Source organism: Cebus imitator, unplaced genomic scaffold, assembly GCF_001604975.1.
Source record: "Cebus imitator isolate Cc_AM_T3 unplaced genomic scaffold, Cebus_imitator-1.0 Scaffold27, whole genome shotgun sequence".
Lineage (NCBI taxonomy): Eukaryota > Metazoa > Chordata > Mammalia > Primates > Cebidae > Cebus > Cebus imitator.
In genome coordinates this window covers 16574107-16592414 of record NW_016107342.1, presented here as the reverse complement: position 1 = coordinate 16592414, position 18308 = coordinate 16574107, and the positions used below count along the sequence as shown (strand labels likewise).

The window sequence follows — 18308 nt, the reverse complement described above, 5'->3', positions numbered from 1 at the left end:
TGTGTGTATTTATAATTTCTTATCCTTTTGGAAAGAAAATTTTGTGAAATGTGATTCTTCAGGGTAAATTTTGAGACGCTTGTGATTTTTAATTTCTTTCCCACAATATGGGGTTACAAAACAGAACAGTAAAAAAGGATTGGATGGAGTATTGTTGTTGAGTATATTGGGTGTAAACCTTTGAAAAGACTGTTGATGTATAGGGAGACTTCATTCTATTTGGGAAGAACAAAGAAAAAGAGATAGATGGTAACAGCGACTGTGTTGTTTTTCTTAAGATGTTGCAGTGTTGGAGAGAATTATATAGATTCCAGCTGTATTTTGTATTACCATGTGTATATCAAAAAGACTTGCTGGCAGGGTGGATGTAGGAGGCAAAAAGAGGAAAATATTTAAAATGATGAACAAGGCCAGGCACAGTGGCTTACCCTTATAATTCTAGCACTTTGGGAGGCTGAGGCAGGCAGATAACCTGAGGTCAGGAGTTCAAGACCAGCCTGGCCAACATGGTAAAACCCTGTCTCTACTAAAAATAAAAAATTAGCTGGGCATGGTGGCGTGCACCTGTAGTCCCAGCTACTCAGGAGGCTGAGGCAGGAGAATTGCTTAAACACAGGAAGTGGAGGTTGCAGTGAGCTGAGATCGCACCATTGTACTCCAGCCTGGGTGACAAGAGTGAAACGCCATCTTAAGAAAAAAAAATATATTGATTAACAAGTTTCTGGCTTGAGTCACCGACAAAATGATGATGTCATTTACGGAAAGTAGATGAGAGTAGGGCAAACAGGTTTGTGGGGTGTGGAATCACAGGTTCTGTTTGGGACTTCTAAAGTTAGTGATGCTCATGAGTCATTCAACAGGTGAAATCCAGTAGGGTGCTCAATATCCAAGTCTGGAATATCTCCACTAAACCAAGGACATCAGCAACGGTGAACACAAAGTTGATCAGATTCAATATTATATAAGCACATGGTAGGTGGTCACCTTGAAAATGCTATGCCATAGTAGCAAAAGTCTACCAGGAAAGTGAGGAAATCTAGATTATTTTTTTCTCCTTATTCCACTAACTAGCTGTGGGATTCATTCTAACTTTCCGGAAATCACAATGGTGCAATTATTTATAATATACACTCCCAGTTCAGAAAACTGGGGCCAAATTCTAGCTGTGTTTCTTACAAGCTGCATAACTTCAGAAAAGATAAAGTATTTGTGCCCCAGTTTCCTCATCTATCAAAGGGGGATATCATTATCCCCCTTTTCATAAGGTTGTCTTAAGAATTAAATTACCATGTGTATTTATGCCCCCATAGACACACACAACTTAAGGTTATTTCTGAAACATAATAAGTGCTAATTGTTTGTTATAATTATTATTATAAAATAGATTATAATAATTTCTTTTAGACTTTATTAATAAGATCCTTTCTTGTAAACAATATTATGTAGAAACTCAATATATAAATATATATAAGAAATAAAGAGGGAATGGCTATGGCTGGAATGTAGAACCCGTATCCCACCAGCTTAATAGTTTCCCCTCCATTTTCCCTGTCAGTAGCCTCAGAGGAAGATGTAGGAAACTTCTGAGACTCTTTTCTGAAAACCACCAGATTAGATAATTTTTCCAAAGTCAAAGAGAAATCAAGATGTTTTCAGATACACAAGCAATAAAGAGTCTAAAAAGAGATCCTCACTAAAAGAACTCAGAGCATTGGCAGTAACAGTAGTGAAGCTGGAGTTTCAATCCGTCTTACTGAAAGGATGCTTCCTCTCTACTCCTATGTTCCCTTCCATATGGCAGGTCTTCCACTTGCATCACAGTCCCGGCCTTCCTCTCCCCACCACACCCCCAACTCACTAGTCCTCCTCTGAGAAAAGTATGTTAATATGATGGGAAATTTTGAAAGGAGAGACTGGGTGTAAGCAGAGCAGCCACTTCCTCTCTCCTGCTTGGGAGCCAGTTGTCTATAAGGAAGAACCTTATGCTGTGCTGCTTCCATATGGTACTATCTGGGTACATTGGCACCTACTGTCAGGGGGCTTTTGCCATCATCCAGAACTGCCTATGACTTGGTTTGTATAACCATCTAATTCTGGGGACTGGTATTGGAAAGCCCACTTGTCCACCAGTAGGCAATTTTTCTAATATCAGCTCTATCGGTAAAAAATACCACATTTGGGTTCCCATATGCCTTACACTTTTGTCTTATTTTTAATGGATTCAGAACTTGGATGACAAGATGTGTGCTATTTAGAAGATCCCCTTGGCCTCCAACAGTGTGGGGCAAAAACAAAAAGAAACAAAAAACAATGAACTCATAAATAGATCAAGTATGTTGGCAAATTCCTGAGATAAGAAGGTTCCAGATCACAAAAACAAAATCTGCTTATCATGCTAAAGAGGTTGGATTTTATCCTGTAAGGAGTGAGAAAGAGGTCATAAGAACACTTTAAAGAAAAACTAAATAGCCAGATTGGTATGTTTGATTATTTTCTTAGACAGGGTCAGTATAGAAAGAAGATAGTACTGAAAATTGGCTAGCTTCAGGTTAAAAAGAAAAGGCAGCATTTTTTGAAGGCCAAATTCACCTGCTTTATAACTTTGTCTAAGGCTGTTTCAAATGATGATGTCATGTTTTCCCAACTTACTATCTAATTTTAAACAGCCGGCCAGTCTGCTCCAAAGATTTCATTAAGTCAAGCAATCAGATAAGGAAATCTTGAACTGCATTGGAATCTTTATCATGGTGTTTCAAAGATACTTTACAATTTTCCATTTAAAAAAAGAATGAAGTAATGTTGTTTCTCTTCTGACTTCCAAAGTTGACATTTTCATGACATATACATGATACATTATTATTTAGAATTTTATTGTGTAATTTAAAAAGGCAAAATACTGATAATCACAGATTGATAGCTTAAGAACTAAAATTTGTAGCTATAAAATAGATCATTTGTCACTTACAAAATTAGCACAATTTAAAAATTTTGATGCAAAACATATGTATACTACATTGCAGCATTTGTTTTCTCCCTGCAGACAATTTGTTTTTTAGTAATTGTGAGAATATGTCAAATATCTAATAGTACCTCAGCCATAAGCTGATACTTGGTTCCCTGCCTTTCTGAGTCCTCTCCTTTTGTGCCATTCCTTTGAGAAAGATACTTCCAGCAGAACTGATTTTGACAAAGAAGTAAAGTTAATAGTTTCTGCTATAAACATTTATTAAGCTCTGTGGTTGGCTAACACTGTTCTGGCGCTGGGAACACTGTGATGAACAAGCAAGAAAGGTCACAGTCCATGGTTCCCACAATCTTTCAGTTTCCTGGTAAGATAAAAGGCACACACAAGGGAAAGCAGTAGTAGTAACACCCCATCCTCAATTCCTAAGGGTTCTTCAATTCCAACTTCCCATCAGGAAATCTCCTGATGTGTACTCTACTGGATGAGGAACTTCGTTGAGGAAACAGAAGAAAGGGAGGGAGAGGATACTTTCCTGGCTAGGCAAATCAGCCAAATCACCTGGGATGACAAACATCATAACCACAGATTGCCCTCCTTCTAGGAGGTGACACCTGGTGACTTAAATCATTCGGCAATTTTGTTGTTATTCCTTGTTTTACTGTTTTCTTTAACACAGCTGCTAAGTACTCCCTTTCTTAGCAGGGAAAAAAAGTGCAGGCCTAGCTATTTCTAAACTCCAGCCATTAGTTCCCTAGGAAACAAAATATATTAATACGAGAACTCTGTCAGTAGCAAAAAGCCTACCCAAACTACTTGGAAGAAACAGACTTGTCTGGCTTTCTAGCTGGGAAGTTCAAACAATGAACTTCAGGTATGGCTAGATCATGGTGTACAAATTATGTCTTAAAGATTTGACTTTCCCATTCTACATCTGTTTTTCTCTGGGCAGATTCTTCCCACATAGTGGCAAAGATGGATACCAGCAGCTTTAGGCTTCCCTCACTTTTACATGCAATAAGCCTATTCCTCACCACCCCCACCCCCCCCGCCCACCATACCAGCAAATTGTCTCTTTCCTCACAGTTTCAGCAAAATTCCAGGGATTGTCCTCAAGACAAATGCTGGAAAGAAAAAATATGTATATCCACTTTACTCAAAACCCTGTAACATTTTTAAAGACTTTTTAATTAAGAGAACAAAATAACAAAAAGAATCCAATTACAGTGACAAGAAACTGTATAGATTGATGTTTTTTTATAGACCTCCCTCTGGAGTTTATGGAAATGACAATGGAATTAAAATAGCTATATCTTAGCTCTTTTCACTGACTCATTTCTTGTTGTACTCTTTAGAACCATCTCTGCCTAATTTTTTTGTTTAAGTTTTTGTTTTCAAGATGATGCTCATAGGTTTTCCCAACTTCTTGGTTGCCATCCTCTCTTTCTAATTTTATAGGCAACAATGAAATTATGTAGCCGCTAGCTATAGATAATAGTTCCAAAGAAAGCCAAGTGAGACTTGTATCTTCTCAGAAAACTATAGGCTTTCTAGATCTAATGTGTTCTGGCTTCACATAGAAAAGTCAGTTTGCTTAATTCTTTGATGCTTGACCTATGCTTTGCTCCAATATTTTTTAACAATGATTGTCAACACAAAGCTGGAAACTTGTCTCTATGGCACTGGTACATAGAAAGCTGGTGCCAGGCTTTGAGAAACCCTCACAAAAGAAGACAGAGCCCAGGCACTCTAAGGAAGATGAAGATCGCACACATCCTCTCCAGCTGAGCAGGCCTCTTGCCCCTGCCATTCTCACAGGCTGTTGAAAATGGAAACAATGAAAAGTAGTCAGCCCACTACCTGTAGCTAACAGGAAAACAAATTCTTCTCGTATGTTAGGAAGAATGCACTAGTACTGTATCAATGGAGAATTACCTGGGAATGATCAAGATGAAAATAAATCTCATGGCAAAAACAAATAAATATTTAATGCAAAGTAAAAAGACCCAACTTAGAAGAAATTATAATGAGATGGAAATACCTCACAATTGCTTTAAGCTACGGATGAATAAGAATATAAATTCAAGAGTTTTTAAAAATGAGCTGAAAATAAGTTGATTAAACATGTTTGAGATCAAAAGGAGTTTTTCAGTCTGAGAAAAAACAATTAAGGATGGATAACATTGTTCTCTGGCCATAAAATTATTTGGCTCTTCTCTTTTCTTTCAAATAAAATAGGGCTTATGAACACAGGAAATAAAGCAGACTCATTGTTTGAAGAGATTCCCTAAGATATCACCTGTTTCCTGCTTTAAAGATAATACACCTTCTCTTCAAATTAGGAAAGGTCAAGGAAACTTGGCAAATGCACATGTGTGCATGCACACACACTCACCAGTGGAAAGGAGTAAATGTTTGAGACCTACTAAGAGTTAAAGTATTCGTGTTCTTTCAGAAACATTGCACAAAATGACAAGTATGTGCTAATCACTTTCACTGGTCAACCTTTCAATATCATTGCCACCACTACCATTCTCTGACCTTCTCTGATATGTTGTGGTCCAGGGAAAGCTGAGCCCTGAGGACTCATCACCCTTGGTCCTTTGTCCTTGGGTTTCCAGTTGGGCAGGATATCAAAAGGTAGGAGGAGGGAGAGGCCAAGACGTTTTTTCTCCAATTTTTCCCTGCTGCTTTGTAGGTCTCTGGCAGTAGTTATAACACTCTACACCACACTGGCATAAGAGGGGATCCTCCTCTCTGTGTCCATTGTCAGCTGACTCCAGGAATGCTACTCCCTCCCCTTGCACCTGTAGCAGCTTCAAGCACTTGTTAGTCTCTGCAATCTCACTATTGCTTAACTTTTTCTCTTAACTTCATTCCAACCCCAGCAGTACTTCTTTTCTTAATATGTCTAAATTTTAAGCAAATAGGGTAAATTCTGTTTCCTCACAGGATCCAAACTGAGTTGCAAACAAAGAAACTGACTTTGGCCAAATTGAGAAAAATGAATAATTTCCAAGGAGCAAGGAAAATAAAAAAGGTTCTGCTAGATATAGAATTGTTCTTATACAGAAATGGCTAAAGATAATAATAGTGAATATAAAAAAGAAAAGATGGGGGAAAGATCTAAGAGACTAGGGGAGACTAATAAGAGAGTTAGATAAACAGGATCTAATGTAAAGACATTGGGTTATAAAAACCAAACAAATACAAAAAGTCATTTGAAAATATGAAACAAGAATAATTTTCCTGAAGTGAAGCAAGTGCTGCAGACTGAAAGAACACACTGACTTTGAAATAAACTTGACACAGAGCAGTCAATGCCAGTTCATATTCTAGTTCAGTTATTCTCCTTATGCTAGTTGTGCTGCTATCAAGCATTAAGGAAAAAAAAAAAAAAAAAAAAAAAAAAAAAAGACCAGAAAAGCCAAATCGCACTGGCCTCAGATTCCTTGACAATGGGGATTGGTTTTACCAATGGGTCTGGGGAAAAATCATAGTTATAGTACATCGCAATAGTCCTATTTTGTTAAAAATAATGTTTAATAAAACCTGGAAGGTAGATAGAGTGAGATGACAGAATGTAGACTACTGTTAACGTCCTCATCATTTATAGCAGGGAAACACTATTAAAACTGGGACCTTAAAAAAAAAAAAAAAAAAAAAAAAAAAAAAAAAAAAAAAAAAAAAAAAAAAAAAAAAAAAAAAAAAAAAAACCAAAACTCCAATCTCCTAACATTTGTGTTTTTTCAAAATTTCTTCCACAATCTTAGAAGAATCTTCTAAGTTAAAAGAAAAAAAATTATTTGAAGCTCACACTTCCATCAGGGTGTTTGAGAATTTTTGTTTGGTGTGTAGGTATGCATATGTGTGTGTGTTTGGGTCATACAGAAATGTTCTTGTTTCTTTATCACGCCTGTAATCCCAACACTTTGGGAAGCTGAGGCAGGCCTCCCTTGACAGAGGATCACCTGAAGTCAAGAGTTCGACACCAGCCTGGCTAACAGGGTGAAACCCCATCTCTACTAAAAATACAAAAATTAGCAGGGCAGGGTGGCATGCATCTGTAGTCCCAGCTCCTCAGGAGGCTGAGGCAGGAGAACGGCTTCAACCTGGAAGGCAGAAGTTGCAGTGAGCCGAGATTGTGCCAATGCACTCCAGCCTAGGTGACTGAGCAGGACTCTGTCTCAAAAAACAAACCAACAAAAACATCTATAATAAGCCAGGCACGGTAGCTCATGCTTGTAATCCTAGCACTTTGGTAGGCCAAGGCAGGTGAATTGCTTGATTCCAGGAGTTCAAGACCAGCAAGGGCAACATAACTAAACTCCATCTCTATAAAATATTTAAAAAGTTACCTGGGCATAATAACATGCACCTGTAGTTCCAGCTACCCCAGAGGCTGAGTCCAGAGGTTCCTTGAGCCCAGAAGTTCAAGGCAGTAGTAATCTATGATCATGAAACTGCACCTCAGCCTGAGCTACAAAGTGAGACCCTAACTCTTTAAAAAAAAAAATCATCTATAATATAATCATATTTAAAAGCATTTTCTTCCTGTCTAGCTGTCTATCTTTTAAAGAAACATGCCTGGATAAAGTTCATCTAATATTAACCACATTTCTTACTATGTGGTAAGGTTTAACTGATTTTTAAATCACCATGTTTGTACTTTTTGCAGTGTTTGAATTCTTTCTTAGAAATACACTTAGTATTTACAACATAGAATAATTTATTTTATCAAAAATAATACTGTAAACAAGCCAAAATGTTAATCAACAACTATTAATCTGGTATAAAGGGATATGAATCATTTTAGTGTTCTTTTACTTTTTTAATTGACAAATAATAATTCTATATATTTATGGGATAGAATGTGATTTTTCAATACATGTATACATTGTGAGATGATCAAATCAGGGTAATGAGCATATCGGTCACCCCAAATGCTTATAATTTTTTTGTGGTGAGAACATTTAAAAACTTTTAATTATTTTGAAATATCTAATACATTAACTATAGTTATCTTGCTTGCAATAGAGCAGCCAGAATTTATTCCTCCTAACTGTAACTTTGTGCCTGTTGACAAATGATTCTCCTTTTGTCCATCAACCTCCCCCAACCCAAGGCCCTGGTAAACATCATTCTACTCCCTACTTCTATGTTTTTTTTTTCTTTTTTGTTTTTTTTTCTTTTTTCCTTTTTTTAATTTTAGCATCAGAATTACTTGCAAATCTGCTCTGTATTTCTATGAGCTTTTCTTCTTTAGATTTCACATATACATGAGATCACATGGTGTTTTTCTCACTGTGCCTGACTTATTTCACTTAACACAATATCCTCTAAGTTCATCCATGTTGTTGAAAATGACAGAATTTTTTTTTAAGGATGAATAGTATTCCATTATGTATCTATACCACAATTAAATAATACATTAATCCCTTGATGAAAAGTTAGTTTGTTTCCATTTTATCTTGGCTATTGTGAATAATGCTGCAATGAACACAAAAGTGCAGTCTCTGTGGCATACTGATTTTAATTCTTGTGAATATATACACAGTAGTGAGATTGCTGGATCATATGGTAATTCTATTTTTACTTTTTTAAGAAATCTTCATACTATTTCCAAAATTACTACTAATTTACAGTACCACCAACAGTGTAAAGGGTTGTCTTTTCTCTACATCCTCACCAACACTTACTATCTTTTATGTTTTTGATAATAGCCAATCTACAATTGTGAGATGATATCTCATTGTGGTTTGAATTTGCATTTTGCTGATAATTAAAGATGTTGAGCATTTTTTAGATTTATCTGTTGGCCATTTATATGTCTTCTTTGAAGAAGTGTCTATTCAAGACTTTTGCTCATTTTTAAAGAGTTGTATTCTTCTTGTTATTGAGTAATCTGGGTTATTTGTATATTTTGGATATTAGCTCCTTATATGTGATTTGCAAATATTTTCTCCAAATCTGTGGATTATCTCTTTTCTCTATTAAGTGTCTTTTACTTTTTAATAAAAGTTTGTTGTTACAAGTGTTTGCAAAACAAGGTTCTAGATTTCATTTGAGAATACACAGGAAAGTTCAATAATTTGAGACAGCATATTGCAGGGTAAGGAGTACTCAAGCTTTAGACTGAACCTAAGTTAAATATCAATTATCTATTGTTATGTAGTAAATCACTCCAAACTTAGGTGTCATAAAATGACTACTATTTTATATACTTACGACTTTGTGGGTCAAGTAGTTAGGCAATGGACGAACTCATTTCTGATCTCTGATGACTGGGACCTCACCTGAGGTTACTTAAATATCCAGGAGCTGGCTGGAATGGCTCAATGGAGGCTGTATATATGGAGTCTTGGTTCTGACTTTTAGCTTGGGATCCTCATATTATGGTAATCTCAGCCTTCCAAGAGGAAGCATTACAAAGAAGATAAACCTAAGTCCAAGTGCTTAGTAAGCCTCTGTTAATGTCATGCTTGCTAATGTCCCATTGGCAAAAGCAAGTCACAAAGTCAAACCTAGACTCAATGTTGGAAGGGCTTACACAAGAAATTTGGATCTTGGCTCTATCATTTTTTACCTTGACAAGTAATTTTATTTCTCTGAGTCTCAAAAGAGTTTTTGCTTTTGTAAAATGAAAATAACAATACCTAATTTGCTTGGTTTAAGGGATTAAATGAGACAAAAGGATAGTTAACAGAGAACCTAAGAAATAGTACATGTTTAGTAGATATTAATTTCCATAATACTTATACAAACATAAAGGGTACTTTTGTTTAAAAATGGTCGCACACCTCATAAACTTGTCTTTTGAATAAATTTTATACAGTTTTCATTGGTACTGTTTTAAATCTGTTTTTCAGTGTTTTTATTTATTTTGGGTCCCCCACACAAATTCTATAAGTCCTTCTATGCAATGGTTACATTATTTTCTGTTTCCTTTGTTTCTCATCTTAGCTTTTATTTTTATAGGCGTCTAATCAAAAGTACATTTTCCATTAAACTACTTGGAGGGCATCCTGTATGATCCTCACACAACCTTATGATATAAAGAAGTTACCATCTTCACTTCACAGTTGGGAAAATTATGGCTGAGAAGGGTTAAATTAATATCTAAGGTCATTCATCAGCATTGGCAAGACTATGTCCAAAGTCTTAGTCTTCCCAGGCTCCAAAACTGTAGACCATAATATAGCTTTCTAAATTCTCATGAGCCTCTTCAGAAATCTATGTGGACATTCCAGAAGTGTTATTATTGCAATGTTTCTACAGTCTTTTCATATGTTGATTTACTGTCTAATAATAGAAACAGAATTCACCATAGTTAAGAGAACTTAACTTACTTTCTCTAGATATCATAGGCAAGCCTGTTATGGGATTATTATGTGTTTAACATTGTAAGAATATGTAGAAAAGTTCTGGCTATAAAAGGGCTCTTTTCTTTTTATTCAAATAAAATAGGGCTTACAAACTCTTTTTATAAAAGTTTTTGCTTTTTTATAAAAGTTTGTTACCTGAAAGCTGACCCCTGAGGACTCATCATCCTTGGTCCTTTGTCCTTGGGTTTCCAGTTGGGCAGAATATCAAAAGGTAGGAGGGAGAGGCCTAAACTAGAAAGTGTTGGAGGGAGACTCCTTAGAATATACCTGTTCCTGTTTTGTTTCCTTTAATTAGGAAAGATCAAGGTCTCATAAAGATGCCAGTGGAGGTTGGACGCTGTAGCTCACGCCTGTAATCACAGCACTTTGGGAGGCCAAGACAGGTAGATCGCCTGAGGTCAGGAGTTTGCGACCAGCCTGGCTAATACGGTGAAATCCTGTCTCTACTAAAAATATGAAAATTAGCTGAGCGTGGTGGTGCACACCTGTAATCCCAGCTACTTGGTTGGGAAGCAGAGGTTGAAATGAGCTGAGATTTCACCACTGTACTCCAGCCTGGTTTATGAGAAACTCTGTCTCAAAAAAAAAAAGAGGCCAGTGAACCTTGATATTTGCAAATGAGTCTCATATACCAACACACATTCATTCATACAAGCATGTACACATAAATACACATCAGTGGAAAGGGGTAAATGTCTGATATCTGTATGCTGATATAAAATGCTAAATTCTGTAAAATCTTTTACAAAGGTAACATAAAGATTGGGGAGGAGTACAAGATTTTGTGTACCAGTTAGAGATCTTCAATTGTAACAAAAAAGGCTAGCACTGGAAAACTTGAAAAACAAAAAAGGACTTACAAGAAGGATATGGAAGGCTCACAGAAGCAAAGTAATAAATGCTGAAATGTACTCCGCAAAGAACCCAGGGATGCAGGTAGCAAGAGCCAAGTGACAGAAACTACTGTGTGGTTTTATTAGGTCACCTAATATGAAAATTAATCCTAATATGTAAGGATGAATTAGCTCTATCTTTCCTATCTTTATATCACTCTTCTTAAAAGTTAAATCTTGAGCAAGAATGTTTGGTTGGTCCTTGTACTCACCCCTTGGCCAGGTGAGGACAGGGGACTTTGACTGACAGTTAACAAGACTGCAAACATTGGACAAAAGGTAACTCAAGAAAGGAATTCATGGTATTATCTCAAAAAGAAAGAAAATAATGCCAGACCACTAAAAATTAAATTACAGACCAAAATATCTGGTTCAGATTTAATACATTTTATAGAAGGCGATATTTGCCTCAGATAAACCCACTAGCTGATTTAAGATTATCCCATTTTACCCTCTGAACAGGTTACTAAAAAAAAAAAAAAAAAAAAAAAGATTATCCCATTTAATCATTACAGAGACTTGCTTTAGAAAGTTCTCAGTACATCAGGTTAATTTTATATTATTCTCTTAGTATGTTACTTACAGTTATCTGTTTTATTGTTATTAAACCTGTCATTTAAAAACATAAGCAGCACAATATAGTTCATTCCAAACTACACTCTTTCATCACATAATTACATTAGAAATCACAAAGCCTTCTGCTACAATGAGATAATACAATTCCTAGGTATTCAAAGACAGATGGCAAACAATGCCTAAAAAGCAATGTTATCTTACAGTTAAATATGCCTACCTCTGAGAGTTTTGTTTTACCACTGCTAATGTGCATTTAGAATTCCGAAAGAGATGTACTATAAGAATGTCATTGATTGGCAAATCGTTACATACCAAATACCTAGAGAAAAATGATAGCAAGGATTCAAAACAAGATAGTGAGTGTATTTAAATGAATTTTGAAAAACATACGTGGAAATTAAAGCCTTTATTGTAAACTGCCATAACTGTTTTCCTTGATTATAATGAGACATTGGCAGAATTAAGTATTTGATATCTATAAATCATTTATAAGATGAAAAAATGGTGGATAGAAGGCAGGACTAACTTGCAGCTACACCTCAGATGGACAGAACAGCATATGGAGGCTCATTTTGTAAACTTTTGCTCTAAAATCTACCATAGGAACATACCAGAAAAACCAAAAGAATGCAAGAGACCCTTTAAAAGAAGCAGGTTGCTGCTGCAAACTCCATGAGACAGCCAAAAACTATGAGTGCCCAAAGTGTAAGAGGGGTAAAATCTACCTTCTAACACACACCCTCACTGGGGAACCTGTCAATTCAGATCACAGGAGAAACATCTAACCTTACCTAGATCTGAAACAAATTTAGAGAGCCAAGAGAAATACAAAAGTAGAAGAAGCAGTCGGAAGAGCCCTTTAGGCACTGCCAGTCCTCAGGAAAGCCATTTCTGATTTCATCTCACACGGGTCGTCAAGGAGGGCTGTCAGTGGAAATGGGGAGGATCACAGGGAGAAGGAAACTTCCAGCAGGTCTCTGTCATAATTTTGACTGAACACAAATTTTCCTGGACACAATTCAGGGCAGGGGAGGGAAATGCAGATATGAGCACAAAAGCGGTGGCCAGAAAGCGACGGGACCAGAAAGCCCTGCTTACTTTCTCAGTAGGAAGGCTTATTGCCCTGCTCATAGGCTGTCTGTATATAAACTCAGTGCTGTTGATGGGGCACGATGGGAGTGAGACTGGCCTTGCTGGCTGCAAGGGAGTTGGGTGACGCCTGTCACTGCTGGCTTTCCCCTACTTCTCTGGTGATCTGTATGAAACAGAAGAGATAGCCATAATTGCCCTAATATAACTCCATTGGCCTGAGAAACACACCCCCATGCCCCACAGCAGCTGCAGCAAGCCCTATCCAAGAAGAGTCTGAGCTCACATTACCTAAACCTGCTCCTACCTGATGGTCTTTCTCTACCAGCCCTGGTAGCCAAAGACAAAAGATATAATCTCTTGGGAACTCTACGGGCCCACCCATCACCTGAGAAACCCGAATACTTAATACAGGCAAACTTAGGGCAAGCTTGTATCAGCTGATGCTCTCTTGAAATCACCACCTCCTGGCTGGAGACCAACCAACTGCTAGCAAAATTAGCATTCAAGAAAACCAGTGCACTAAACACAACAATAACCAAGGACCCTCACAGAGTCCACAACACTCCCCTATTGCCTCCACTGGAGCAGGTGTTGATTTCCATGGCTGAAAGACCTGAAAAACAATCACATCACAACTCTTTGCAGACTCTCCCCAGTATTAGCCCAGAGCATGGCAGCCCTACTGGGTGGTTAGTCCCAGAAGAGCAATAACAGTCACTGCAGTTCAGCTCTCAGGAAGCCCCATCTCTAGGGGAAGAGGGAGAATAGCACATCAAAGGATCACCTCATAGAACAAAAGAATCTTAGCAGACCTTGAGCCCCAAATCTTTCCTCTGACATAGTCTACCAAAATGAGAAGGAACTAGAAAAACAATTCTGGTAATATGACAAAGCAAGGTTCTTTAACACCTTCAAAAGATCATACTAACTCACCAGCAATGGATCCAAACCAAGAAGAAATCTTAGAAATGTCAGTAAAAGAATTGAGAAGGTTGATTATTAAGCTGCTTAAGGAGGTACCAGAGAATAGTGAAAGCCAACTTAAAGAAATTTTTAAAAATACAGAACATGAATGAAAAAATATCCAGAGAAACAGCATAAATAAAAAACAATTACAACTTCTGTAAATAAAAGACGTACTTAGAGAAATGCAAAATACACTGGAAAATCTCAACAACAGAATCGAACAAGTAGAAGAAAAAACTTCAGAGTTCGAAGACCAGGCATTTGAATTAACCTAATCCAACAAAGACAAAGAAAAAAGAATCTACAACAACAACAAAAAAGAGCAAAGCCTCCAAGAAGTTTGAGATTATGTTAAATGATCAAACCTAAAAATAATTAGGGTTCCTGAGGAAGATGAGAAGTCTAAAAGTTTGGAAAACATATTGAGAGAATAATCAAGGAAAATTTCCCTGGCCTTGCTAGAGAACTAGAAATCCAAATTCAAGAAGCTCAAAGAACACGAGGTAAATTAATCACAGAAAGATCATCACCTAGGCACACAGTCAGCAGGTTACCTAAAGTCAAGATGAAGGCAAGAATATCAAGAGCTGTGAGACAAAAGCATCAGGTAGCCTGCAAAGGAAAACCTATCAGATTAACAGCAGATTTATCAGCAGAAACCCTACAAGCTAGAAGGGATTGGAGTCCTATTTAGCCTCCTTCAACAAAACAATATTCAGCCAAGAATTTTATATCCAGTAAAACTAAGCTTCATAAAAGAAAGATAAAATATTTTCAGATAAACAAATGCTGAGAGAACTCACCACTACCAGTGCCAGCTCATAGACTATACTATAAGAGCTGCTAAAAGGAGATCTGCATCTTAAAACAAAACTTCAAGATATAAAAAACAGAACTTCCTTAAAATACAAATCTCACAGGGCCTATTATACAATACACAATGAAACAAAAATGATGAGTAGAACAGTACCTCACATCTCAATACTAACATTGAATGTACAGGGCCGAACTGCTTAATTTAAAAGATACAGAATGGCAGAATGAATAAGAATTCACTAATGATGTATTTATTGTCTTCAAGAGACTCATCTGATATATAAGGCCTCAGATAAACTTAAGGTAAAGGGGTGGAAAAAGATATTCCATGCAAATGAACACCAAAAGTGAGCAGGAGTAGCTATTCTCATATCAGACAAAATAGGCTTTAAAGCAACAACAGTTAAACAAGACAAACAGGGACCTGTATAATGATAGAAGAACTAGACCAACAAGAAAATATCACAATCCTAAATATATATGCACCTAACACTGGAGCTCCCAAATTTATAAAGCAATTACTACTAGATCTAAGAAATGTGGTAGATAGCCACACAATAATAGTGGGGGACTGCAATACACCACCGACTGCAGTGAACAGGTCATCAAGACAAAAAGTCAAGAAACTAACAATGGACTTAAACTATATCCTAGAACAAACTGACTTAAATATTTACAAAACATTCTACCCAACAACTGCATAATATACATTCATCAACACATAGAACATTCTCCGAGATAGACCAAGGTCTATCTTGTATCAGCGGATGCTCTCTTGAAAGCTCTGCCTCTTGGCTGGATAAACCTTGTTTTGTGGCGTAGTACCAAATAGGCCACAAAACTAGACTCAATAAAATTAAGAAAATCAAAATTATATCAAGTACTCTCTCAAACTACAGTGGAATAAGATTGGACATCAACTCCAAAAGGATCCCTCAAAATCACAAAAATAAATGGAAATTAAATAATCAGATGCTCCTGAATGATTGTTGGGTCAACAATGAAATCAAGGTGGAAATATAAAAATTATTTTTACTGAACAGTAATAGTGACATAACCTATCAAAACCTCTGGGATACAGCAAAAGCAGTGCTAAGAAGAAACCTCATGGCATTAAATGCCCACATCAAAAAGTCTGAAAGAGCATAAATAGACAATCTAAGGTTATACCTCAAGGAACTAGAGAAACAAGAACAAACCAAACTGAAACGCAGAAGAAGAAAAAAAAATAACAAGTATCAGAGCAGAACTAAATGAAATTGAATCAAAAAAATCCATAAGACAAATAAAACAAAAAAACTTTCTTTCTCTTTTGTTTGAGATGTCTCACTCTGTCGCCCAGGCTGGAGTGTGGTGGCATGATCTTGGCTCGCTACAATCTCTGCCTCCTGGGCTCAAGCAGTCATCCCTGCCTCAACATCCTGAATAGCTGGGATTACTGGCACCTTCTACCACACATGGTTAATTTATGTTTTTTTTTTTTTTTCTGGTAGAAATGGGGATTCACCATGTTGGCCAAGCTGGTCTCGAACTTCTGACCTCAGATGATCTGCCTGCCTCAACCTCCCAAAGTGCTGGGATTACAGGTGTGAGCTACCATGCCCACCAACAAAACTGGTTTTCTGAAAAGATAAACAAAATTGATAGACCATTAGTGCAATTAACCAAGAAAAGAAAACAGAAGATCTAAATAAGCTAAATTAGAAATGAAATGGGAGATATTACAACTCATACCACAGAAATACAAAAGATTATTCAAGTATACTGTGAATGCCTGTACACGCACAAACTAGGAAACCTAGAGGAGGTGATACGTTCCTGGAAACACACAATTTTCCTAAACCAGGAAGAAATAGAAACTCTGAGCAAACCAATAACAAGCAGCAAGACAGAAATGGTAATTTTAGCTTTCCCATCTTGCAAGATGGCGGGTGAAAAAGTTGAGAAGCCGGATACTAAAGAGAAGAAACCTGAAGCCAAGAAGGCTGATGCTGGTAGCAAAGTGAAAAAGGGTAACCTCAAGGCTAAAAAGCCCAAGAAGGGGAAGGCCCATTGCAGCCGCAATCCTGTTCTTGTCAGAGGAATTGGCAGGTATTCCCGATCTGCCATGTATTCCAGAAAGGCCATGTACAAGAGGAAGTACTCAGCGGATAAATCCAAGGTTGAAAAGAAAAAGAAGGAGAAGTTTCTTGCAACTGTTACAAAACCAGTTGGTGGTGACAAAAACGGCGGTGCGCGGGTGGTTAAACTTCACAAAATGCCTAGGTATTATCCTACTGAAGATGTGCCTCAAAAGCTGTTGAGCCACGGCAAAAAACCCTTCAGTCACCATGTGAGAAAACTGCGAGCCAGCATCAACCCCGGGACCATTCTGATCATCCTTACTGGATGCCACAGGGGCAAAAGGGTGGTTTTCCTGAAGCAGCTGGCTAGTGGCTTATTACTTGTGACTGGACCTCTGGTCCTCAATCGAGTTCCTCTGCGAAGAACGCACCAGAAATTTGTCATTGCCACCTCAACCAAAATTGATATCAGCAATGTAAAAATCCCAAAACATCTTACTGATGCTTACTTCAAGAAGAAGAAGCTGCAAAAGCCCAGACACCAGGAAGGTGAGATCTTCGACACAGAAAAAGAGAAATACGAGATTACAGAGCAGTGCAACATTGATCAGAAAGCTGTGGACTCACAGCTTTGATTTACCAAAAATCAAAGCTATTCCTCAGCTCCAGGGCTACCTGCGATCTGTGTTTGCCCTGACAAATAGAATTTATCCTCACAAATTGGTATTTTAAATGTCCTGATGATCTAATTAAATAACTGATTACCTTTAAAAAAAAAAAAAAAGAAATGGTAATTTTAAAAATTACCAACAAAAAAAAGACCAGAACCAAATGGATTCATAGCTTAATTCTATGAGACATTCAAAGAAGAATAAGTACCAATCTTATTGACACTATCCCAAAAGATAAAGAGGGAATCCTCCCTAAATCATTCTATGAACCCTGCATCACCCTAATGCCAAAACCAAGAAATGACATAACAAGAAAAGAAAACTACATACCAATATCCCTGATGAATACCAATGTAAAATTCCTCAACAAAATACTAGCTAAGCAAATATAATGGCATATCAGAAACATAATCCATCATGATAAAGTGGGTTTTATACCAGGGATGCAGGTATAATTTAACATGCACAAGTCAATAAATGTGATATACCACATAAACAGAATTAAAACCAAAAATCACATGATCATCTCAATAGATGCAGAAAAATCATTTGAAAAAATCCAGCATCCATTTATGATTAAAACTCTCAGCAAAATTGGCATAGAAGAGACATTCCTTAAGGTAATCAAAGCCATCTATGACAAACCCATAGCCAACATTATACTGAATGAGGAAAAATTGAAAGCATTCCCCCTGAGAACTGGAACAAGACAAAGATGTCCAGTTTTACCATTTCTATTCAACATAGTACTGGAAATCCTAGCCAGAGCAGTCAGAGAAGAGAAAGAAAAGGCGTTCAAATTGGTAAAGAGGAAATAAAACCATCACGGTTCACTGATGAGATAACTGTATACTTGGAAAACCATAGAGATATGTCCAAAAAGC

The 18308-nt window shown here is 37.0% G+C and overlaps 1 protein-coding gene across 1 annotated transcript; it reads left to right on the top strand.

Annotated features, from left to right (window-relative positions):
- Positions 1-16598: 16598 nt before the first annotated feature.
- Positions 16599-17537, top strand: LOC108300470 (60S ribosomal protein L6-like). Its single transcript, XM_037736623.1, has one exon. It carries the CDS (start codon positions 16615-16617, stop codon positions 17386-17388), a length of 774 nt encoding a protein of 257 aa, XP_037592551.1. The 5' UTR covers positions 16599-16614; the 3' UTR covers positions 17389-17537.
- Positions 17538-18308: the final 771 nt, after the last annotated feature.